The sequence below is a fragment of the Venturia canescens genome, chromosome 11, assembly GCF_019457755.1.
Source record: "Venturia canescens isolate UGA chromosome 11, ASM1945775v1, whole genome shotgun sequence".
NCBI classification, from domain to species: domain Eukaryota; kingdom Metazoa; phylum Arthropoda; class Insecta; order Hymenoptera; family Ichneumonidae; genus Venturia; species Venturia canescens.
In genome coordinates this window covers 10,866,102-10,893,504 of record NC_057431.1, presented here as the reverse complement: position 1 = coordinate 10,893,504, position 27,403 = coordinate 10,866,102, and the positions used below count along the sequence as shown (strand labels likewise).

The window sequence follows — 27,403 nt, the reverse complement described above, 5'->3', positions numbered from 1 at the left end:
TTTGAAACATTGACCGTTCCACATTTCCATTGTTCGACATAATGAACTCCACTCCACTGGGGTACCTAAAATTCCAGTGCTGTATCAACGGAAATATGTTCACTGATAGAGATATCATGTTATTTTATCGCAATTTGTAATATAAATGTTTCTTTCGCAAATTTGCGATAACACATTCTTTTAACACAATTTCAGATAGGGCATTGTTTTATCACAATTTGCGAAAATACGTTTTTCCACACTATCGATGAAATGCCCCAATTAAACTTAAAAATGGATGCAAATATCATATGCTTACAATCGGATGAATCGAAAATATTACTGTAGAGTAAATTATCAACAAGAGCATATCTCAAACACTTTCGAGTCACGTTTTTTTTATGAGTCGACGTCAAAATAGCACGTTCACATGATACGCAGTCAACGTGGAGATCCATGCTTCGTGGATTGTATGGAGTGGCCCCGACCTTCTCGTGTCCTTCTTCGGTCATATATAAACTCGTTGCCAATATTTTATTTCACAAAAAGTTGTACTACTGAACTAGCACTTTTTTCCGACTACATAACGAAGTTCTCTGTTCTTAAAACTCAAACACCCTTGATGGCATACAGCACATTTCACATAGCTTCACATACATCTCATAATAAAGTGTGTCTACATATAGTAGATAGGGTCGCCTCTGTATTCTACCGGATCCCTCCGTGAGTATTTATTGAATTTCGACGACTAATGAATTTCGTAATGGGCGGTGAATCGGTATGGATCTCGCTCTGGTCTCTTCGGTTGGGACAGATGTAGGTAAAATTTGTAGTAAAATAATCTTTATAACCGGCGTGAAAGGTGTGCTGATGTAAAATACCTCGGTTCGGAAAACGGACCACAGCGAGCAATCAATTGGTTGACTGGTAAACTTTTTTTCAGATTTCGTGCCAAAACTGGTACGAACCAATAAATTACCGAAATACACAAAAATGTGCTTCTGAAGGTTTTCGAGATTGCTGATTCCATTCACAAACTTAGTTTTCCCTTAACTACCCTTGAAAGTAGTGAAAATAAGAGTTGAAATCGAGTTTCAGATTTTTCAAATGCATGTTATTATGTCATATTACATAAAAATTCCAAGTTTTCTATGATATGAACGCTTTTACCGGTTGAGGGTGGGTTTTTCAGATTTTTTAATGAGAAAGTTTTATGCTATTTTACATAAAAACTGTACATTTTTTAGGGCTCCAGACTTTTTTATCAAAATAAAACAAAATTCGTTACCTGCAGAAGGGTGAAAAATAAGGGTTGGAGGTGAAATTTTCAGATTTTCGACTTGAAAGTTTTTATGTTATATCTCCGAAGGAGTAGAAAATAAGGGTTGAGGGCGAAATTTTAAGATTTTTCACTTGCAAGTTTTTATACTTTTTACGATATAAAAACTGTACGTTTTTAAGGACACTAGACTCCTTAATTACAATAAAACAAAATTCGCTATCCTCGAATGGACGAAAAATGAGAGGATATACCAATTTTCATGGAAACTACATTTTTATAACATTAGACTCAGTTTTCGGAAAAAAAATTAAATTCGACACTCGCAATAAGATGAAAAATTGGGGTTCAGGGTGAAATGTCAAAATTTTACCCTGAATTAAGGGAAGGTTTTATTATACTATGTTTCATGGAAACTCTACTTTTTTAGGCTACTGGACGCTTCTATTAAAAAAAAAATCGATACCTTGTTTTCTTTAGTCAATTGATCGGTACTGCATAATGCACAACTTCAAAATTTTTTCAATTATCGATTAATTTCGACAGAAATTGGTGAACAACCGCTTTTTGGGATGGTTTGTCCAAACAACGAAATTGTAGGACATAATTTAAAATGTCAGCTGCAATGAGCGTCATGTATTAACATTTTTGACAAACTGGATACATATATTTCTTAAAAACCTTGGGATTTTTATGTCGTATGGCATAAACGATCGCAAGTGACAAATCTGAAAAGTTCACCACCAACCCTTATTATCCGGCCCATGGCAGTAAGCGAGTTTGTTTTATGGCGATAAAAGAAATTGATGCCCTAAAAAACGTACATTTTTTAAGTAATATAGCATAAAAACTTTTCATTGAAAAATCTAAGAATTTCACCATAAACCTTCGATTTTTACCCCCTTCATGGGTAGCAATGCACAAATTAAGTTCAGAAATGGAATCAACGACCCAAAATATTGTTGCATCCCAATTTTTGTCGAAATCGGTTGAAAATAAAAAACGGTATTTTTACACTAGGTGTAAACTAGTAAACTAAGTTATCACTACAACTGTATATAATACATTTTTTGCTACAGTCAGGTACATAAGAAAACGGGAATAACTTGAACATCGAAGCTTAATCAACAATTTATGATAAAGAATAATATATCCTGACTATATTTCCAAATAGATTGACATAACTATAATTGAATATTTGTAATTGATTGACATCTTTACTTAATAAATTGTTGATTAAGCTTTGATGTTTAAGTTAATCAGATTTTTTATGTACATGACTGTAGCAAAAAATTTATTATATAAAATCGTAGTGACAAAATAATGGACAACTAGCATTTATGACAAGTTTAATCGGAAAATTTTGAAAAATGTTATCGGAAGAGTCGACGTTTGATATCTCAACATCTGAGAGATTTGGTTTATAAAACTTCTTTTGTTTTCCACCAGTTCGCCGTTGACGTTTCTTTCATAAATCCAGTAACTTATGGAATAACATCAAGAAAACGAAAATTTTCAACAAAACTCAGGTTTAACGACCTATACCATCATACAGGTGTAGATTATGGACAGGTCACAATAGACAATTTTGTAGAGCACTCAATCCTGAGTAAATCGCGCCTTGGTGCACTATGATAGCACAAAATGCCGCTAGGAACACTCCCGTCCAAAAGTTTGCGTTCACTAGTCGAAATTTTTACCCACACTAAAAGTTCGATAGTTCTGTCAAACATCAACGCAATCGAATTTAATATACGTCATTTTGAAGGGAATAAATTGAGCTTCAATTTGCGGCCTCTTAAGTTTGTTTACGTTTTTTTTTCAGCTGGCATGTGCTTTAGAACAGAGCCGTTTTTTGAGACATTTTTGGCCTTTGTAAACCGGCTACCAATGTAGTAGACATTTTTTTTTTGCTACTTTTCTCTATGACAGCTTTGAAGGGGATAGAAAAAGCTTCATTTTTGTTTTTTACAAAATATCGTACGATTTTTTTTCGCACGGTTATCTTAATTTCAGCAAAAAATGAGGAGTTTCAGAAATTGTGGCGTATTTCGAAAATTTTCGGTGTTTCGAGAAAATGTCAAGAGGGTAAAAAGTTGTGTCGATTTATAAAAAACTTGTTCTAATTATTTTAGATTTCGTTTTTGGAATTTTTGTTTTTAATTTTTTTGGTCAGGTCTCGACTGATAGTAACTCGAGAAATACGGGGATTGGGATAAAATTTTAGTAGGGAAGAAAGTTTCAATTTGAAATTTTGAACTCACTGGAACTTTTTTCAAATTTTATTGTCGATTTTTTCAAAACAAGTGAGGTACTTTTTTTTAGATTTCATCGCGATCCCCATATCATTTCGATAGAAAATATTATTCTCTCAGTCTCTTACCGTATTTACACCTGTTTCTTATCGAAAAAGCCGCCTTTGGCTTTGAGGACTGCGTTGACGAGTCGGGGCATTGGCTCGAACAATTTGGTAATTATGGCTCGATCCAAACCGCCCAATCATCTTCAAGCTTTCGCCATAAATCGCTGGCAGAAAAAGGGCAGGTTGTTCTAACTTTTCGATCAAGCCCCTCCCACAGAAACTCGATCGGTGTATCGCAGTCCTCAAAGCCAAAAACGGCTTTTTCGATAAGAAACAGATGAAACTAAGGTAAGAGACAGAGAGAATAATATTTTCTATCGAAATGATATGGGGATTGCGATGAAATCTAAAAAAAGTACCTCACTTGTTTTGAAAAAATCAACAAAAAAATTTGAAAAATATCAGTGAGTTCAAAATTTCAAATTGAAACTTCCTTCCCTCTTAAGAGCATGGATCAGTCGCCTAACTACACTTGGAGTTTTCGAAATCGAAATTCTTTGACACAGCTTGACAGATTAAAAAAAGGCTCGGTCAGCCTACGCTGAATGATGGCAACAATCGACTGACAGAGTCTTTTTTGAATCGGTTAAACTGTGTCAAAGAATTTCGATTTCGAAATTTGCACCTATCTCTCTCGCACTCACGGTTGCGATATACCGACTGATCCATCCTCTTAAAATTTTATTCCAAACCCCGCATTTCTCGAGTTACTATCAGTCGAGACCTGACCAAAAAAATTAAAAATAAAAATTTCAAAAACGAAATTAAAAATAATTAGAACAAGTTTTTTATAAATTGACACAACTTTTTACCCTCTTGACATTTTCTCAAAACCCCGAAAATTTTCGAAATACGCCACAATTTCTGAAACTCCTCATTTTTTGCTGAAATGAAGATAACCGTGCGAAAAAAATCGTACGATATTTTTTAAAAAACAAAAATGAAGCTTTTTCTATCCCCTTCAAAGCTGTCATAGAGAAAAGTAGCAAAAAAAATGTCTACTACATTGGCAGCCGGTTTACAAAGGCCAAAAATGTCTCAAAAAACGGCTCTGTTCTAAAGCACGTGCCAGCTGAAAAAAAAAACGTAAACAAACTTAAGAGGCTGCAATTTGAAGCTCAATTTATTTCCTTCAAAATTACGTATATTAAATTCGATCGCGTTGATGTTTGACAGAACTATCGAACTTTTAGTGTGGGTAAAAATTTCGACTAGTGAACCCAAACTTTTGGACGGGAGTGTAGATATTTGAAAAAAAAACAAAGCTTACGTGTATATAAAATGAAAAATCTTCTCACGCTCTGGTAGAGTACGTGAAGGTAATATTAAGGGCACAAAATTCAAGGGAATTTTATTTTGGACGTATCATTCAAAATTTTGCGTTTTCATGGAAAAAAAACACTCTTGTGTGCAGCCACAACTTTAAACGACTCGCGCGGTGTTTTTAGTACTCCTCTTCGCCTCGCGCGCACTCGTCTACGATCCGAATAAAAAACGTCGCGCTCGGAGTTGAAAGTTCAATATTGCCTGCTTGGTACACAATGGACTATTGTGATCAGCGTAAAAAGTGTTATGGCGTACGCAAACGGCTTCGTATTTTCATTTATTCATTGCGTTGATAAGAAAAATTTAGTGTTCAAAAAACGGACAACCGCCGAAATTGATTAATTGAATCGCAAATATTGATATTTTTTATATTCGCGAAATCGTTATATTCACGACGGAATCTGGTAGAAACGGATTTTAGTTTGATTTTATAACACTTGGCGATGATACTAAAGAGACGTCAATAATGAGATCTACGACTAGAAATAGAGAAAAAAATATATCAAACAAAAATTCTGGAAAAAATCCAACCGATGTAGAAGGAAATTGTGCAACTTTTGTGATCCTTGATGATTTCATTTGAATTTCTAAATTTTTGAATATGCTCGTAAATTTGAAAATGACCTTGTTCGAAAAATGCATAACCAGTTTTCAACAGTGGAATTACAACAGTTGATCAGATTTTCAGAATTAAGATAAGAAATTTAAGCAGCTGGAATTGTATTCCAACAGCCTTAAAGTGGCATCTCACGTTGATACAAGATATTCATTTCTTAACAGAAAATGAAGGTAAGACTGGGTCTCGCGTTTGCTGTAATTGCGGGATTGGTAGCAGTTCCGATGGCCGAGTCACATGCACGACCTCCATTGAAAAATGGGCACACACATGAACGTGAGTATGGATTGCTTGCGCATTCTGTAGGAATGTTGTGCTTTACAAGAAAACATTGAGAAGATGTCCAAAATACTACAAATGATTTCAGAAAAAAATAGGAGTTGCATACGAACAAACGAACGGATAGGTTGTGTTCGACAAAACAGACCTTGTTCTCGGAATGTTCTAGGAATTATTGGAGTTTCTACGAGGACACACATAAACAAAAAAAATATCAAAATGAAAAAAAAAGAAAAGTTTTCGAAAAAACGGAGAGGAGCCATAAAAAGCAAAGATACTGAGATATTCCTGACAACAGGAAATACGACTCTATTGGTAGGTGAGACAATGGCAGTCGCGGAAGCTCTGCCAGGTACGACACCATCTCCGGATAATACGACTCCAGCCCAGACCATGTCGCTAGTTATGACGACACCTTCTACAACTCCGCGTTCGGGTACGAGTGATCGAGCCATGACCTTGTTTCCCGGTACTACTATACCAGACACGACCTCATCTTCCAGAACGACTACTCCAGGCACGACCTCGTCTTCCAGTACGACTACTCCAGGCACGATCGCGTCGCCTGACCTGATAACAGCTTCTACGATCTCATTTTCCGGTACGACTTCTTCAGGCACGACCGCGTTACCCAGACGGACGACACCTTCTACGGCCTCGTCTTCCAGTACGACTTCTTCAGCCATGACCGCGTCACCCGGACGAACGACATCTTCTACGACCTCGTCTTCCGATACGACTACTCCAGCCACGACTGCGTCGTCCAACCTGACGACACCTTCCACGACCTTGTCTACCGGTACGATTACTCGAGCCACGACCTCGTCTTTCGGTACGACTACTGCCACGACCACGTCACCCGACCTGACGACACCTTCCACGACCTTATTTTCCGGTACGACTACTCCAGCCACGACCTCGTCCTCCAGTACGACTTCTCCAGACACGACCGCCTCACCCGGAGGGACGACACCTTTTACGACCTCGTCACCCCGACGCACGAAACCTAACACGACCTCGTCTTCCGGTACGCCTAGTCTAGCCACGACCGCGTCTTCCGGTAGGACTACTCCACGCACGACCGCTTCGCCCGACCTGATGACACCTTCTACGAACTCGTCTTTCGATACGACTACCCCAGATACGACCGCGTCTTCCGGTACTACACCAGCAACGACTGAGTCACTCGACCTGACGACACCTTCTATGACCGCGTCTTCCGGTACGAGTACTGTAGCCACGACCGCATCATCCGACCTGCCGACACGTTCTACGAACTCGTCTTCCGGTACGAGTACTGTAGCTGCGATCGCGTCAGCCGACCTGACGATACCTTCTACGACCTCTCCTTCCGATACGACTTCTTCAGCCACGACCGCGTCTTCCGGTACAAGTACTCCAGGCACGACCGCTTCGCCCGACCTGATGACACCTTCTACGAACTCGTCTTTCGGTACGACTACTCCAGATACGACCGCGTCTTCCGGTACTACTCCAGCCACGACCGCGTCACTCGACCTGACAACACCTTCTACGACCTCGTCTTCCGGTACGACTACCCCAGCATTGACTTTGTCTCTTGATCTGACCACAGCTTCTACGACCTCGTCTTCCGGTACGAGTACTTTAGCTGCGACCGCGTCAGCCGACCCGACGACACCTTCTACGACCCCTCCTGCCGATACGACTTCTTCAGCCACGACCGCGTCTTCCGGTACGACTACTCCAGGCACGACCGCTTCGCCCGACCTGATGACTCCTTCTACGAACTCGTCTTTCGATACGACTACCCCAGATACGACCGCGTCTTCCGGTACTACACCAGCAACGACTGAGTCACTCGACCTGACGACACCTTCTACGAACTCATCTTCCGGTACGACTACCCCAGCATCGACTTTGTCTCGTGATCTGACCACAGCTTCTACGACCACGTCTTCCGGTACGAGTACTGTAGCCACGAACGCGTCAGCCGTCCTGACGACACCTTCTACGACCTCTCCTTCCGGTACGATTTTTTCAGCCACGACCTCGTCTTCCGGTACGACTTCTTCAGGCCCAACCGCGTCTTCCGGTACAACTACTCCAGGCACGACCGCATCACCCGACCTGATGACACTTTTTGCGAACTCGTCTTTCGGCACGCCTACTCCAGATACGACCGCGTCTTCCGGTACTACTCAAGCTACGATCGTCTCAATCGACGTGAGGACAAGCTTTACGAACTCGTCATCCGGTGCGACTACCCCAGCATCGACTTTGTCTCGTGACCTGACCACTGCTTCTACGACCTCGTCTTCCGGTACGAGTACTGTAGCCACGACCGCGTCAGCCGTCCTGACGACACCTTCTACGACCTCTCCTTCCGATACGACTTCTTCAGCCACGACCGCATCTTCCGGTACGACTACTCCAGGCACGACCGCTTCGCCCGACCTGATGACACCTTCTACGAACTCGTCTTTCGATACGACTACCCCAGATACGACCGCGTCTTCCGGTACTACACCAGCAACGACTGAGTCACTCGACCTGACCACACCTTCTATGACCGCGTCTTCCGGTACGAGTACTGTAGCCACGACCGCATTACCCGACCTGCCGACACGTTCTACGGACTCGTCTTCCGGTACGAGTACTGTAACTGCGACCGCGTCAGCCGACCTGACGGCACCTTCTACGACCTCTCCTTCCGATACGACTTCTTCAGCCACGACCGCGTCTTCCGGTACGAGTACTCCAGGCACGACCGCTTCGCCCGACCTGATGACACCTTCTACGAACTCGTCTTTCGATACGACTACCCCAGATACGACCGCGTCTTCCGGTACTACACCAGCAACGACTGAGTCACTCGACCTGACCACACCTTATACGAACTCATCTTTCGGTACGACTACCCCAGCATCGACTTTGTCTCGTGACCTGACCACAGCTTCTACGACCTCGTCTTCCGGTACGAGTACTTTAGCTGCGACCGCGTCAGCCGACCCGACGACACCTTCTACGACCCCTCCTTCCGATACGACTTCTTCAGCCACGACCGCGTCTTCCGGTACGACTACTCCAGGCACGACCGCTTCGCCCGACCTGATGACACATTCTACGAACTCGTCTTTCGATACGACTACCCCAGATACGACCGCGTCTTCCGGTACTACACCAGCAACGACTGAGTCACTCGACCTGACGACATCTTCTACGAACTCATCTTCCGGTACGACTACCCCAGCATCGACTTTGTCTCGTGATCTGACCACAGCTTCTACGACCTCGTCTTCCGGTACGAGTACTTTAGCTGCGACCGCGTCAGCCGACCCGACGACACCTTCTACGACCCCTCCTTCCGATACGACTTCTTCAGCCACGACCGCGTCTTCCGGTACGACTACTCCAGGCACGACCGCTTCGCCCGACCTAATGACACATTCTACGAACTCGTCTATCGATACGACTACCCCAGATACGACCGCGTCTTCCGGTACTACACCAGCAACGACTGAGTCACTCGACCTGACGACACCTTCTACGAACTCGTCTTTCGATACGACTACCCCAGATACGACCGCGTCTTCCGGTACTACACCAGCAACGACTGAGTCACTCGACCTGACCACACCTTCTATGACCGCGTCTTCCGGTACGAGTACTGTAGCCACGACCGCATCACCCGACCTGCCGACACGTTCTACGGACTCGTCTTCCGGTACGAGTACTGTAACTGCGACCGCGTCAGCCGACCCGACGACACCTTCTACGAACCCTCCTTCCGATACGACTTCTTCAGCCACGACCGCGTCTTCCGGTACGACTACTCCAGGCACGACCGCTTCGCCCGACCTGATGACACATTCTACGAACTCGTCTTTCGATACGACTACCCCAGATACGACCGCGTCTTCCGGTACTACACCAGCAACGACTGAGTCACTTGACCTGACGACACCTTCTACGAACTCATCTTCCGGTACGACTAACCCAGCATCGACTTTGTCTCGTGATCTGACCACAGCTTCTACGACCTCGTCTTCCGGTACGAGTACTGTAGCCACGACCGCGTCAGCCGTCCTGACGACACCTTCTACGACCTCTCCTTCCGGTACGATTTCTTCAGCCACCACCTTGTCTTCCGGTACGACTTCTTCAGGCCCAACCGCGTCTTCCGGTACAACTACTCCAGGCACGACCGCATCAACCGACCTGATGACACTTTTAGCGAACTCGTCTTTCGGCACGCCTACTCCAGATACGACCGCGTCTTCCGGTACTACTCCAGCTACGATCGTCTCAATCGACGTGAGGACAAGCTTTACGAACTCGTCATCCGGTGCGACTACCCCAGCATCGACTTTGTCTCGTGACCTGACCACTGCTTCTACGACCTCGTCTTCCGGTACGAGTACTGTAGCCACGACCGCGTCAGCCGTCCTGACGACACCTTCTACGACCTCTCCTTCCGATACGACTTCTTCAGCCACGACCGCGTCTTCCGGTACGACTACTCCAGGCACGACCGCTTCGCCCGACCTGATGACACCTTCTACGAACTCGTCTTTCGATACGACTACCCCAGATACGACCGCGTCTTCCGGTACTACACCAGCAACGACTGAGTCACTCGACCTGACCACACCTTCTATGACCGCGTCTTCCGGTACGAGTACTGTAGCCACGACCGCATCACCTGACCTGCCGACACGTTCTACGAACTCGTCTTCCGGTACGAGTACTGTAGCTGCAACCGCGTCAGCCGACCTGACGACACCTTCTACGACCTCTCCTTCCGATACGACTTCTTCAGCCACGACCGCGTCTTCCGGTACGACTACTCCAGGCACGACCGCTTCGCCCGACCTGATGACACCTTCTACGAACTCGTCTTTCGATACGACTACCCCAGATACGACCGCGTCTTCCGGTACTACACCAGCAACGACTGAGTCACTCGACCTGACCACACCTTCTATGACCGCGTCTTCAGGTACGAGTAGTGTAGCCACGACCGCATCACCCGACCTGCCGACACGTTCTACGGACTCGTCTTCCGGTACGAGTACTGTAACTGCGACCGCGTCAGCCGACCTGACGGCACCTTCTACGACCTCTCCTTCCGATACGACTTCTTCAGCCACGACCGCGTCGTCCGGTACGACTACTCCAGGCACGACCGCTTCGCCCGACCTGATGACACCTTCTACGAACTCGTCTTTCGATACGACTACCCCAGATACGACCGCGTCTTTCGGTACTACACCAGCATCGACTGAGTCACTCGACCTGACGACACCTTCTACGAACTCATCTTCCGGTACGACTACCCCAGCATCGACTTTGTCTCGTGATCTGACCACAGCTTCTACGACCTCGTCTTCCGGTACGAGTACTGTAGCCACGACCGCGTCAGCCGTCCTGACGACACCTTCTACGACCTCTCCTTCCGGTACGATTTCTTCAACCACCACCTCGTCTTCCGGTACGACTTCTTCAGGCCCAACCGCGTCTTCCGGTACAACTACTCCAGGCACGACCGCATCACCCGACCTGATGACACTTTTTGCGAACTCGTCTTTCGGCACGCCTACTCCAGATACGACCGCGTCTTCCGGTACTACTCCAGCTACGATCGTATCAATCGACGTGAGGACAAGCTTTACGAACTCGTCATCCGGTGCGACTACCCCAGCATCGACTTTGTCTCGTGATCTGACCACAGCTTCTACGACCTCGTCTTCCGGTACGAGTACTTTAGCTGCGACCGCGTCAGCAGACCCGACGACACCTTCTACGACCCCTCCTTCCGATACGACTTCTTCAGCCACGACCGCGTCTTCCGGTACGACTACTCCAGGCACGACTGCTTCGCCCGACCTGATGACACCTTCTACGAGCTCGTCTTTCGATACGACTACCCCAGATACGACCGCGTCTTCCGGTACTACACCAGCAACGACTGAGTCACTCGACCTGACCACACTTTCTATGACCGCGTCTTCCGGTACGAGTACTGTAGCCACGACCGCATCACCCGACCTGCCGACACGTTCTACGGACTCGTCTTCCGGTACGAGTACTGTAACTGCGACCGCGTCAGCCGACCTGACGGCACCTTCTACGACCTCTCCTTCCGATACGACTTCTTCAGCCACGACCGCGTCTTCCGGTACGACTACTCCAGGCACGACCGCTTCGCCCGACCTGATGACACCTTCTACGAACTCGTCTTTCGATACGACTACCCCAGATACGACCGCGTCTTCCGGTACTACACCAGCAACGACTGAGTCACTCGACCTGACGACACCTTCTACGAACTCATCTTTCGGTACGACTACCCCAGCATCGACTTTGTCTCGTGACCTGACCACAGCTTCTACGACCTCGTCTTCCGGTACGAGTACTTTAGCTGCGACCGCGTCAGCAGACCCGACGACACCTTCTACGACCCCTCCTTCCGATACGACTTCTTCAGCCACGACCGCGTCTTCCGGTACGACTACTCCAGGCACGACCGCTTCGCCCGACCTGATGACACATTCTACGAACTCGTCTTTCGATACGACTACCCCAGATACGACCGCGTCTTCCGGTACTACACCAGCAACGACTGAGTCACTCGACCTGACGACACCTTCTACGAACTCATCTTCCGGTACGACTACCCCAGCATCGACTTTGTCTCGTGATCTGACCAAAGCTTCTACGACCTCGTCTTCCGGTACGAGTACTGTAGCCACGACCGCGTCAGCCGTGCTGACGACACCTTCTACGACCTCTCCTTCCGGTACGATTTCTTCAGCCACCACCTCGTCTTCCGGTACGACTTCTTCAGGCCCAACCGCGTCTTCCGGTACAACTACTCCAGGCACGACCGCATCACCCGACCTGATGACACTTTTTGCGAACTCGTCTTTCGGCACGCCTACTCCAGATACGACCGCGTCTTCCGGTACTACTCCAGCTACGATCGTCTCAATCGACGTGAGGACAAGCTTTACGAACTCGTCATCCGGTGCGACTACCCCAGCATCGACTTTGTCTCGTGACCTGACCACTGCTTCTACGACTTCGTCTTCCGGTACGAGTACTGTAGCCACGACCGCGTCAGCCGTCCTGACGACACCTTCTACGACCTCTCCTTCCGATACGACTTCTTCAGCCACGACCGCGTCTTCCGGTACGACTACTCCAGGCACGACCGCTTCGCCCGACCTGATGACACCTTCTACGAGCTCGTCTTTCGATACGACTACCCCAGATACGACCGCGTCTTCCGGTACTACACCAGCAACGACTGAGTCACTCGACCTGACCACACTTTCTATGACCGCGTCTTCCGGTACGAGTACTGTAGCCACGACCGCATCACCCGACCTGCCGACACGTTCTACGGACTCGTCTTCCGGTACGAGTACTGTAACTGCGACCGCGTCAGCCGACCTGACGGCACCTTCTACGACCTCTCCTTCCGATACGACTTCTTCAGCCACGACCGCGTCTTCCGGTACGACTACTCCAGGCACGACCGCTTCGCCCGACCTGATGACACCTTCTACGAACTCGTCTTTCGATACGACTACCCCAGATACGACCGCGTCTTCCGGTACTACACCAGCAACGACTGAGTCACTCGACCTGACGACACCTTCTACGAACTCATCTTTCGGTACGACTACCCCAGCATCGACTTTGTCTCGTGACCTGACCACAGCTTCTACGACCTCGTCTTCCGGTACGAGTACTTTAGCTGCGACCGCGTCAGCCGACCCGACGACACCTTCTACGACCCCTCCTTCCGATAGGACTTCTTCAGCCACGACCGCGTCTTCCGGTACGACTACTCCAGGCACGACCGCTTCGCCCGACCTGATGACACATTCTACGAACTCGTCTTTCGATACGACTACCCCAGATACGACCGCGTCTTCCGGTACTACACCAGCAACGACTGAGTCACTCGACCTGACGACACCTTCTACGAACTCATCTTCCGGTACGACTACCCCAGCATCGACTTTGTCTCGTGATCTGACCACAGCTTCTACGACCTCGTCTTCCGGTACGAGTACTGTAGCCACGACCGCGTCAGCCGTCCTGACGACACCTTCTACGACCTCTCCTTCCGGTACGATTTCTTCAGCCACCACCTCGTCTTCCGGTACGACTTCTTCAGGCCCAACCGCGTCTTCCGGTACAACTACTCCAGGCACGACCGCATCACCCGACCTGATGACACTTTTTGCGAACTCGTCTTTCGGCACGCCTACTCCAGATACGACCGCGTCTTCCGGTACTACTCCAGCTACGATCGTCTCAATCGACGTGAGGACAAGCTTTACGAACTCGTCATCCGGTGCGACTACCCCAGCATCGACTTTGTCTCGTGATCTGACCACAGCTTCTACGACCTCGTCTTCCGGTACGAGTACTTTAGCTGCGACCGCGTCAGCCGACCCGACGACACCTTCTACGACCCCTCCTGCCGATACGACTTCTTCAGCCACGACCGCGTCTTCCGGTACGACTACTCCAGGCACGACCGCTTCGCCCGACCTGATGACACATTCTACGAACTCGTCTTTCGATACGACTACCCCAGATACGACCGCGTCTTCCGGTACTACACCAGCAACGACTGAGTCACTCGACCTGACGACACCTTCTACGAACTCATCTTCCGGTACGACTACCCCAGCATCGACTTTGTCTCGTGATCTGACCACAGCTTCTACGACCTCGTCTTCCGGTACGAGTACTGTAGCCACGACCGCGTCAGCCGTCCTGACGACACCTTCTACGACCTCTCCTTCCGGTACGATTTCTTCAGCCACCACCTCGTCTTCCGGTACGACTTCTTCAGGCCCAACCGCGTCTTCCGGTACAACTACTCCAGGCACGACCGCATCACCCGACCTGATGACACTTTTTGCGAACTCGTCTTTCGGCACGCCTACTCCAGATACGACCGCGTCTTCCGGTACTACTCCAGCTACGATCGTCTCAATCGACGTGAGGACAAGCTTTACGAACTCGTCATCCGGTGCGACTACCCCAGCATCGACTTTGTCTCGTGACCTGACCACTGCTTCTACGACCTCGTCTTCCGGTACGAGTACTGTAGCCACGACCGCGTCAGCCGTCCTGACGACACCTTCTACGACCTCTCCTTCCGATACGACTTCTTCAGCCACGACCGCGTCTTCCGGTACGACTACTCCAGGCACGTCCGCTTCGCCCGACCTGATGACACCTTCTACGAACTCGTCTTTCGATACGACTACCCCAGATACGACCGCGTCTTCCGGTACTACACCAGCAACGACTGAGTCACTCGACCTGACCACACGTTCTATGACCGCGTCTTCCGGTACGAGTACTGTAGCCACGACCGCATCACCTGACCTGCCGACACGTTCTACGAACTCGTCTTCCGGTACGAGTACTGTAGCTGCGACCACGTCAGCCGACCTGACGACACCTTCTACGACCTCTCCTTCCGATACGACTTCTTCAGCCGCGACCGCGTCTTCCGGTACGACTACCCTAGCATCGACTTTGTCTCGTGATCTGACCACAGCTTCTACGACCTCGTCTTCCGGTACGAGTACTGTAGCCACGACCGCGTCTGCCGTCCTGACGGCACCTTCTACGACCTCTCCTTCCGATACGACTTCTTCAGCCACGACCGCGTCTTCTGGTACGACTACTCCAGGCACGACCGCTTCGCCCGACCTGATGACACCTTCTACGAACTCGTCTTTCGATACGACTACCCCAGATACGACCGCGTCTTCCGGTACTACACCAGCAACGACTGAGTCACTCGACCTGACGACACCTTCTACGAACTCATCTTTCGGTACGACTACCCCAGCATCGACTTTGTCTCGTGACCTGACCACAGCTTCTACGACCTCGTCTTCCGGTACGAGTACTTTAGCTGCGACCGCGTCAGCAGACCCGACGACACCTTCTACGACCCCTCCTTCCGATACGACTTCTTCAGCCACGACCGCGTCTTCCGGTACGACTACTCCAGGCACGACCGCTTCGCCCGACCTGATGACACATTCTACGAACTCGTCTTTCGATACGACTACCCCAGATACGACCGCGTCTTCCGGTACTACACCAGCAACGACTGAGTCACTCGACCTGACGACACCTTCTACGAACTCATCTTCCGGTACGACTACCCCAGCATCGACTTTGTCTCGTGATCTGACCAAAGCTTCTACGACCTCGTCTTCCGGTACGAGTACTGTAGCCACGACCGCGTCAGCCGTGCTGACGACACCTTCTACGACCTCTCCTTCCGGTACGATTTCTTCAGCCACCACCTCGTCTTCCGGTACGACTTCTTCAGGCCCAACCGCGTCTTCCGGTACAACTACTCCAGGCACGACCGCATCACCCGACCTGATGACACTTTTTGCGAACTCGTCTTTCGGCACGCCTACTCCAGATACGACCGCGTCTTCCGGTACTACTCCAGCTACGATCGTCTCAATCGACGTGAGGACAAGCTTTACGAACTCGTCATCCGGTGCGACTACCCCAGCATCGACTTTGTCTCGTGACCTGACCACTGCTTCTACGACTTCGTCTTCCGGTACGAGTACTGTAGCCACGACCGCGTCAGCCGTCCTGACGACACCTTCTACGACCTCTCCTTCCGATACGACTTCTTCAGCCACGACCGCGTCTTCCGGTACGACTACTCCAGGCACGACCGCTTCGCCCGACCTGATGACACCTTCTACGAGCTCGTCTTTCGATACGACTACCCCAGATACGACCGCGTCTTCCGGTACTACACCAGCAACGACTGAGTCACTCGACCTGACCACACTTTCTATGACCGCGTCTTCCGGTACGAGTACTGTAGCCACGACCGCATCACCCGACCTGCCGACACGTTCTACGGACTCGTCTTCCGGTACGAGTACTGTAACTGCGACCGCGTCAGCCGACCTGACGGCACCTTCTACGACCTCTCCTTCCGATACGACTTCTTCAGCCACGACCGCGTCTTCCGGTACGACTACTCCAGGCACGACCGCTTCGCCCGACCTGATGACACCTTCTACGAACTCGTCTTTCGATACGACTACCCCAGATACGACCGCGTCTTCCGGTACTACACCAGCAACGACTGAGTCACTCGACCTGACGACACCTTCTACGAACTCATCTTTCGGTACGACTACCCCAGCATCGACTTTGTCTCGTGACCTGACCACAGCTTCTACGACCTCGTCTTCCGGTACGAGTACTGTAGCCACGACCGCGTCAGCCGTCCTGACGACACCTTCTACGACCTCTCCTTCCGGTACGATTTCTTCAACCACCACCTCGTCTTCCGGTACGACTTCTTCAGGCCCAACCGCGTCTTCCGGTACAACTACTCCAGGCACGACCGCATCACCCGACCTGATGACACTTTTTGCGAACTCGTCTTCCGGCACGCCTACTCCAGATACGACCGCGTCTTCCGGTACTACTCCAGCTACGATCGTCTCAATCGACGTGAGGACAAGCTTTACGAACTCGTCATCCGGTGCGACTACCCCAGCATCGACTTTGTCTCGTGACCTGACCACTGCTTCTACGACCTCGTCTTCCGGTACGAGTACTGTAGCCACGACCGCGTCAGCCGTCCTGACGACACCTTCTACGACCTCTCCTTCCGATACGACTTCTTCAGCCACGACCGCGTCTTCCGGTACGACTACTCCAGGCACGTCCGCTTCGCCCGACCTGATGACACCTTCTACGAACTCGTCTTTCGATACGACTACCCCAGATACGACCGCGTCTTCCGGTACTACACCAGCAACGACTGAGTCACTCGACCTGACCACACGTTCTATGACCGCGTCTTCCGGTACGAGTACTGTAGCCACGACCGCATCACCTGACCTGCCGACACGTTCTACGAACTCGTCTTCCGGTACGAGTACTGTAGCTGCGACCGCGTCAGCCGACCTGACGACACCTTCTACGACCTCTCCTTCCGATACGACTTCTTCAGCCGCGACCGCGTCTTCCGGTACGACTACCCCAGCATCGACTTTGTCTCGTGATCTGACCACAGCTTCTACGACCTCGTCTTCCGGTACGAGTACTGTAGCCACGACCGCGTCTGCCGTCCTGACGGCACCTTCTACGACCTCTCCTTCCGATACGACTTCTTCAGCCACGACCGCGTCTTCCGGTACGACTACTCCAGGCACGACCGCTTCGCCCGACCTGATGACACCTTCTACGAACTCGTCTTTCGATACGACTACCCCAGATACGACCGCGTCTTTCGGTACTACACCAGCATCGACTGAGTCACTCGACCTGACGACACCTTCTACGAACTCATCTTCCGGTACGACTACCCCAGCATCGACTTTGTCTCGTGATCTGACCACAGCTTCTACGACCTCGTCTTCCGGTACGAGTACTGTAGCCACGACCGCGTCAGCCGTCCTGACGACACCTTCTACGACCTCTCCTTCCGGTACGATTTCTTCAACCACCACCTCGTCTTCCGGTACGACTTCTTCAGGCCCAACCGCGTCTTCCGGTACAACTACTCCAGGCACGACCGCATCACCCGACCTGATGACACTTTTTGCGAACTCGTCTTTCGGCACGCCTACTCCAGATACGACCGCGTCTTCCGGTACTACTCCAGCTACGATCGTATCAATCGACGTGAGGACAAGCTTTACGAACTCGTCATCCGGTGCGACTACCCCAGCATCGACTTTGTCTCGTGATCTGACCACAGCTTCTACGACCTCGTCTTCCGGTACGAGTACTTTAGCTGCGACCGCGTCAGCAGACCCGACGACACCTTCTACGACCCCTCCTTCCGATACGACTTCTTCAGCCACGACCGCGTCTTCCGGTACGACTACTCCAGGCACGACCGCTTCGCCCGACCTGATGACACCTTCTACGAGCTCGTCTTTCGATACGACTACCCCAGATACGACCGCGTCTTCCGGTACTACACCAGCAACGACTGAGTCACTCGACCTGACCACACTTTCTATGACCGCGTCTTCCGGTACGAGTACTGTAGCCACGACCGCATCACCCGACCTGCCGACACGTTCTACGGACTCGTCTTCCGGTACGAGTACTGTAACTGCGACCGCGTCAGCCGACCTGACGGCACCTTCTACGACCTCTCCTTCCGATACGACTTCTTCAGCCACGACCGCGTCTTCCGGTACGACTACTCCAGGCACGACCGCTTCGCCCGACCTGATGACACCTTCTACGAACTCGTCTTTCGATACGACTACCCCAGATACGACCGCGTCTTCCGGTACTACACCAGCAACGACTGAGTCACTCGACCTGACGACACCTTCTACGAACTCATCTTTCGGTACGACTACCCCAGCATCGACTTTGTCTCGTGACCTGACCACAGCTTCTACGACCTCGTCTTCCGGTACGAGTACTTTAGCTGCGACCGCGTCAGCAGACCCGACGACACCTTCTACGACCCCTCCTTCCGATACGACTTCTTCAGCCACGACCGCGTCTTCCGGTACGACTACTCCAGGCACGACCGCTTCGCCCGACCTGATGACACATTCTACGAACTCGTCTTTCGATACGACTACCCCAGATACGACCGCGTCTTCCGGTACTACACCAGCAACGACTGAGTCACTCGACCTGACGACACCTTCTACGAACTCATCTTCCGGTACGACTACCCCAGCATCGACTTTGTCTCGTGATCTGACCAAAGCTTCTACGACCTCGTCTTCCGGTACGAGTACTGTAGCCACGACCGCGTCAGCCGTGCTGACGACACCTTCTACGACCTCTCCTTCCGGTACGATTTCTTCAGCCACCACCTCGTCTTCCGGTACGACTTCTTCAGGCCCAACCGCGTCTTCCGGTACAACTACTCCAGGCACGACCGCATCACCCGACCTGATGACACTTTTTGCGAACTCGTCTTTCGGCACGCCTACTCCAGATACGACCGCGTCTTCCGGTACTACTCCAGCTACGATCGTCTCAATCGACGTGAGGACAAGCTTTACGAACTCGTCATCCGGTGCGACTACCCCAGCATCGACTTTGTCTCGTGACCTGACCACTGCTTCTACGACTTCGTCTTCCGGTACGAGTACTGTAGCCACGACCGCGTCAGCCGTCCTGACGACACCTTCTACGACCTCTCCTTCCGATACGACTTCTTCAGCCACGACCGCGTCTTCCGGTACGACTACTCCAGGCACGACCGCTTCGCCCGACCTGATGACACCTTCTACGAGCTCGTCTTTCGATACGACTACCCCAGATACGACCGCGTCTTCCGGTACTACACCAGCAACGACTGAGTCACTCGACCTGACCACACTTTCTATGACCGCGTCTTCCGGTACGAGTACTGTAGCCACGACCGCATCACCCGACCTGCCGACACGTTCTACGGACTCGTCTTCCGGTACGAGTACTGTAACTGCGACCGCGTCAGCCGACCTGACGGCACCTTCTACGACCTCTCCTTCCGATACGACTTCTTCAGCCACGACCGCGTCTTCCGGTACGACTACTCCAGGCACGACCGCTTCGCCCGACCTGATGACACCTTCTACGAACTCGTCTTTCGATACGACTACCCCAGATACGACCGCGTCTTCCGGTACTACACCAGCAACGACTGAGTCACTCGACCTGACGACACCTTCTACGAACTCATCTTTCGGTACGACTACCCCAGCATCGACTTTGTCTCGTGACCTGACCACAGCTTCTACGACCTCGTCTTCCGGTACGAGTACTTTAGCTGCGACCGCGTCAGCCGACCCGACGACACCTTCTACGACCCCTCCTTCCGATAGGACTTCTTCAGCCACGACCGCGTCTTCCGGTACGACTACTCCAGGCACGACCGCTTCGCCCGACCTGATGACACATTCTACGAACTCGTCTTTCGATACGACTACCCCAGATACGACCGCGTCTTCCGGTACTACACCAGCAACGACTGAGTCACTCGACCTGACGACACCTTCTACGAACTCATCTTCCGGTACGACTACCCCAGCATCGACTTTGTCTCGTGATCTGACCACAGCTTCTACGACCTCGTCTTCCGGTACGAGTACTGTAGCCACGACCGCGTCAGCCGTCCTGACGACACCTTCTACGACCTCTCCTTCCGGTACGATTTCTTCAGCCACCACCTCGTCTTCCGGTACGACTTCTTCAGGCCCAACCGCGTCTTCCGGTACAACTACTCCAGGCACGACCGCATCACCCGACCTGATGACACTTTTTGCGAACTCGTCTTTCGGCACGCCTACTCCAGATACGACCGCGTCTTCCGGTACTACTCCAGCTACGATCGTCTCAATCGACGTGAGGACAAGCTTTACGAACTCGTCATCCGGTGCGACTACCCCAGCATCGACTTTGTCTCGTGATCTGACCACAGCTTCTACGACCTCGTCTTCCGGTACGAGTACTTTAGCTGCGACCGCGTCAGCCGACCCGACGACACCTTCTACGACCCCTCCTGCCGATACGACTTCTTCAGCCACGACCGCGTCTTCCGGTACGACTACTCCAGGCACGACCGCTTCGCCCGACCTGATGACACATTCTACGAACTCGTCTTTCGATACGACTACCCCAGATACGACCGCGTCTTCCGGTACTACACCAGCAACGACTGAGTCACTCGACCTGACGACACCTTCTACGAACTCATCTTCCGGTACGACTACCCCAGCATCGACTTTGTCTCGTGATCTGACCACAGCTTCTACGACCTCGTCTTCCGGTACGAGTACTGTAGCCACGACCGCGTCAGCCGTCCTGACGACACCTTCTACGACCTCTCCTTCCGGTACGATTTCTTCAGCCACCACCTCGTCTTCCGGTACGACTTCTTCAGGCCCAACCGCGTCTTCCGGTACAACTACTCCAGGCACGACCGCATCACCCGACCTGATGACACTTTTTGCGAACTCGTCTTTCGGCACGCCTACTCCAGATACGACCGCGTCTTCCGGTACTACTCCAGCTACGATCGTCTCAATCGACGTGAGGACAAGCTTTACGAACTCGTCATCCGGTGCGACTACCCCAGCATCGACTTTGTCTCGTGACCTGACCACTGCTTCTACGACCTCGTCTTCCGGTACGAGTACTGTAGCCACGACCGCGTCAGCCGTCCTGACGACACCTTCTACGACCTCTCCTTCCGATACGACTTCTTCAGCCACGACCGCGTCTTCCGGTACGACTACTCCAGGCACGTCCGCTTCGCCCGACCTGATGACACCTTCTACGAACTCGTCTTTCGATACGACTACCCCAGATACGACCGCGTCTTCCGGTACTACACCAGCAACGACTGAGTCACTCGACCTGACCACACGTTCTATGACCGCGTCTTCCGGTACGAGTACTGTAGCCACGACCGCATCACCTGACCTGCCGACACGTTCTACGAACTCGTCTTCCGGTACGAGTACTGTAGCTGCGACCACGTCAGCCGACCTGACGACACCTTCTACGACCTCTCCTTCCGATACGACTTCTTCAGCCGCGACCGCGTCTTCCGGTACGACTACCCTAGCATCGACTTTGTCTCGTGATCTGACCACAGCTTCTACGACCTCGTCTTCCGGTACGAGTACTGTAGCCACGACCGCGTCTGCCGTCCTGACGGCACCTTCTACGACCTCTCCTTCCGATACGACTTCTTCAGCCACGACCGCGTCTTCTGGTACGACTACTCCAGGCACGACCGCTTCGCCCGACCTGATGACACCTTCTACGAACTCGTCTTTCGATACGACTACCCCAGATACGACCGCGTCTTCCGGTACTACACCAGCAACGACTGAGTCACTCGACCTGACGACACCTTCTACGAACTCATCTTTCGGTACGACTACCCCAGCATCGACTTTGTCTCGTGACCTGACCACAGCTTCTACGACCTCGTCTTCCGGTACGAGTACTTTAGCTGCGACCGCGTCAGCAGACCCGACGACACCTTCTACGACCCCTCCTTCCGATACGACTTCTTCAGCCACGACCGCGTCTTCCGGTACGACTACTCCAGGCACGACCGCTTCGCCCGACCTGATGACACATTCTACGAACTCGTCTTTCGATACGACTACCCCAGATACGACCGCGTCTTCCGGTACTACACCAGCAACGACTGAGTCACTCGACCTGACGACACCTTCTACGAACTCATCTTCCGGTACGACTACCCCAGCATCGACTTTGTCTCGTGATCTGACCAAAGCTTCTACGACCTCGTCTTCCGGTACGAGTACTGTAGCCACGACCGCGTCAGCCGTGCTGACGACACCTTCTACGACCTCTCCTTCCGGTACGATTTCTTCAGCCACCACCTCGTCTTCCGGTACGACTTCTTCAGGCCCAACCGCGTCTTCCGGTACAACTACTCCAGGCACGACCGCATCACCCGACCTGATGACACTTTTTGCGAACTCGTCTTTCGGCACGCCTACTCCAGATACGACCGCGTCTTCCGGTACTACTCCAGCTACGATCGTCTCAATCGACGTGAGGACAAGCTTTACGAACTCGTCATCCGGTGCGACTACCCCAGCATCGACTTTGTCTCGTGACCTGACCACTGCTTCTACGACTTCGTCTTCCGGTACGAGTACTGTAGCCACGACCGCGTCAGCCGTCCTGACGACACCTTCTACGACCTCTCCTTCCGATACGACTTCTTCAGCCACGACCGCGTCTTCCGGTACGACTACTCCAGGCACGACCGCTTCGCCCGACCTGATGACACCTTCTACGAGCTCGTCTTTCGATACGACTACCCCAGATACGACCGCGTCTTCCGGTACTACACCAGCAACGACTGAGTCACTCGACCTGACCACACTTTCTATGACCGCGTCTTCCGGTACGAGTACTGTAGCCACGACCGCATCACCCGACCTGCCGACACGTTCTACGGACTCGTCTTCCGGTACGAGTACTGTAACTGCGACCGCGTCAGCCGACCTGACGGCACCTTCTACGACCTCTCCTTCCGATACGACTTCTTCAGCCACGACCGCGTCTTCCGGTACGACTACTCCAGGCACGACCGCTTCGCCCGACCTGATGACACCTTCTACGAACTCGTCTTTCGATACGACTACCCCAGATACGACCGCGTCTTCCGGTACTACACCAGCAACGACTGAGTCACTCGACCTGACGACACCTTCTACGAACTCATCTTTCGGTACGACTACCCCAGCATCGACTTTGTCTCGTGACCTGACCACAGCTTCTACGACCTCGTCTTCCGGTACGAGTACTGTAGCCACGACCGCGTCAGCCGTCCTGACGACACCTTCTACGACCTCTCCTTCCGGTACGATTTCTTCAACCACCACCTCGTCTTCCGGTACGACTTCTTCAGGCCCAACCGCGTCTTCCGGTACAACTACTCCAGGCACGACCGCATCACCCGACCTGATGACACTTTTTGCGAACTCGTCTTCCGGCACGCCTACTCCAGATACGACCGCGTCTTCCGGTACTACTCCAGCTACGATCGTCTCAATCGACGTGAGGACAAGCTTTACGAACTCGTCATCCGGTGCGACTACCCCAGCATCGACTTTGTCTCGTGACCTGACCACTGCTTCTACGACCTCGTCTTCCGGTACGAGTACTGTAGCCACGACCGCGTCAGCCGTCCTGACGACACCTTCTACGACCTCTCCTTCCGATACGACTTCTTCAGCCACGACCGCGTCTTCCGGTACGACTACTCCAGGCACGTCCGCTTCGCCCGACCTGATGACACCTTCTACGAACTCGTCTTTCGATACGACTACCCCAGATACGACCGCGTCTTCCGGTACTACACCAGCAACGACTGAGTCACTCGACCTGACCACACGTTCTATGACCGCGTCTTCCGGTACGAGTACTGTAGCCACGACCGCATCACCTGACCTGCCGACACGTTCTACGAACTCGTCTTCCGGTACGAGTACTGTAGCTGCGACCGCGTCAGCCGACCTGACGACACCTTCTACGACCTCTCCTTCCGATACGACTTCTTCAGCCGCGACCGCGTCTTCCGGTACGACTACCCCAGCATCGACTTTGTCTCGTGATCTGACCACAGCTTCTACGACCTCGTCTTCCGGTACGAGTACTGTAGCCACGACCGCGTCTGCCGTCCTGACGGCACCTTCTACGACCTCTCCTTCCGATACGACTTCTTCAGCCACGACCGCGTCTTCCGGTACGACTACTCCAGGCACGACCGCTTCGCCCGACCTGATGACACCTTCTACGAACTCGTCTTTCGATACGACTACCCCAGATACGACCGCGTCTTCCGGTACTACACCAGCAACGACTGAGTCACTCGACCTGACGACACCTTCTACGAACTCATCTTTCGGTACGACTACCCCAGCATCGACTTTGTCTCGTGACCTGACCACAGCTTCTACGACCTCGTCTTCCGGTACGAGTACTTTAGCTGCGACCGCGTCAGCAGACCCGACGACACCTTCTACGACCCCTCCTTCCGATACGACTTCTTCAGCCACGACCGCGTCTTCCGGTACGACTACTCCAGGCACGACTGCTTCGCCCGACCTGATGACACCTTCTACGAACTCGTCTTTCGATACGACTACCCCAGATACGACCGCGTCTTCCGGTACTACACCAGCAACGACTGAGTCACTCGACCTGACGACACCTTCTACGAACTCATCTTTCGGTACGACTACCCCAGCATCGACTTTGTCTCGTGACCTGACCACAGCTTCTACGACCTCGTCTTCCGGTACGAGTACTGTAGCCACGACCGCGTCAGCCGTCCTGACGACACCTTCTACGACCTCTCCTTCCGGTACGATTTCTTCAACCACCACCTCGTCTTCCGGTACGACTTCTTCAGGCCCAACCGCGTCTTCCGGTACAACTACTCCAGGCACGACCGCATCACCCGACCTGATGACACTTTTTGCGAACTCGTCTTCCGGCACGCCTACTCCAGATACGACCGCGTCTTCCGGTACTACTCCAGCTACGATCGTCTCAATCGACGTGAGGACAAGCTTTACGAACTCGTCATCCGGTGCGACTACCCCAGCATCGACTTTGTCTCGTGACCTGACCACTGCTTCTACGACCTCGTCTTCCGGTACGAGTACTGTAGCCACGACCGCGTCAGCCGTCCTGACGACACCTTCTACGACCTCTCCTTCCGATACGACTTCTTCAGCCACGACCGCGTCTTCCGGTACGAGTACTCCAGGCACGACCGCTTCGCCCGACCTGATGACACCTTCTACGAACTCGTCTTTCGATACGACTACCCCAGATACGACCGCGTCTTCCGGTACTACACCAGCAACGACTGAGTCACTCGACCTGACCACACCTTCTATGACCGCGTCTTCCGGTACGAGTACTGTAGCCACGACCGCATCACCTGACCTGCCGACACGTTCTACGAACTCGTCTTCCGGTACGAGTACTGTAGCTGCGACCGCGTCAGCCGACCTGACGACACCTTCTACGACCTCTCCTTCCGATACGACTTCTTCAGCCACGACCGCGTCTTCCGGTACCACTACTCCAGGCACGACCGCTTCGCCCGACCTGATGACACCTTCTACGAACTCGTCTTTCGATACGACTACCCCAGATACGACCGCGTCTTCCGGTACTACACCAGCAACGACTGAGTCACTCGACCTGACGACACCTTCTACGAACTCATCTTTCGGTACGACTACCCCAGCATCGACTTTGTCTCGTGACCTGACCACAGCTTCTACGACCTCGTCTTCCGGTACGAGTACTTTAGCTGCGACCGCGTCAGCCGACCCGACGACACCTTCTACGACCCCTCCTTCCGATACGATTTCTTCAGCCACGACCTCGTCTTCCGGTACGACTTCTTCAGGCCCAACCGCGTCTTCCGGTACGACTATTCCAGGCACGACCGCATCACCCGACCTGATTACACTTTTTGCGAACTCGTCTTTCGGCACGCCTACTCCAGATACGACCGCGTCTTCCGGTACTACTCCAGCCACGACCGCGACACCCGACCTAACGACACCTTCTACGACCCCGCCGTCGGCTACGACTACTTCAGCCACGACCGCGGTACCAGGTATGACTCCGCCTCCAGGTTCTCCAACGTCAGCCACGACTGTGTCCACGAAGCTTCCGTTTTCAACAGCTCACAGTGAATCATCGACTCTAATTGTAGCGGCAGGCGTCTAAGCATTATAAAGACTGCCATGCTCCCACTTCATATAGTATTTTAAGATGCCTATAGTTGTGTATCTATATTACCTTCTACCCTCATCAAATCGTACTTTGTAATTATCCCTTCAAGTTTCTTATATGCATTTGTACATCCAAGCGTATGTCATGCTATCATCTATGTATTACTTTATATTTCCAAGTTCTTTTTTCTTGTATGAAGTCCAACTTTTGTTGGCAATGTTTGATATAAAGCCTAGTAAGGTACAAGTGCCTTCGAGATAATAAA

General features: G+C 51.6%; 1 protein-coding gene across 1 annotated transcript; it reads left to right on the top strand.

The window, feature by feature from the left end:
- The first annotated feature begins 504 nt into the window (after positions 1-504).
- On the top strand, positions 505-27,403 carry LOC122417738 (mucin-19-like). Its single transcript, XM_043431536.1, has 4 exons — positions 505-702; positions 5,727-5,838; positions 5,930-17,078; positions 17,931-27,403. Exons 2-4 carry the CDS (start codon positions 5,730-5,732, stop codon positions 27,130-27,132), a joined length of 20,460 nt encoding a protein of 6,819 aa, XP_043287471.1. The 5' UTR covers positions 505-702; positions 5,727-5,729; the 3' UTR covers positions 27,133-27,403.

Excerpts from the sequence above, each read along its gene's own strand:
- LOC122417738 (XM_043431536.1), top strand. The coding sequence starts at position 5,730 with ATGAAGGTAAGACTGGGTCTCGCGTTTGCTGTAATTGCGGGATTGGTA. Across the intron at positions 5,839-5,929 it reads AAATGGGCACACACATGAAC|AAAAAAATAGGAGTTGCATA; the intron begins GTGAGTATGGAT and ends AAATGATTTCAG. Across the intron at positions 17,079-17,930 it reads ACTTTGTCTCGTGACCTGAC|CACAGCTTCTACGACCTCGT; the intron begins CACAGCTTCTAC and ends TCGTGATCTGAC.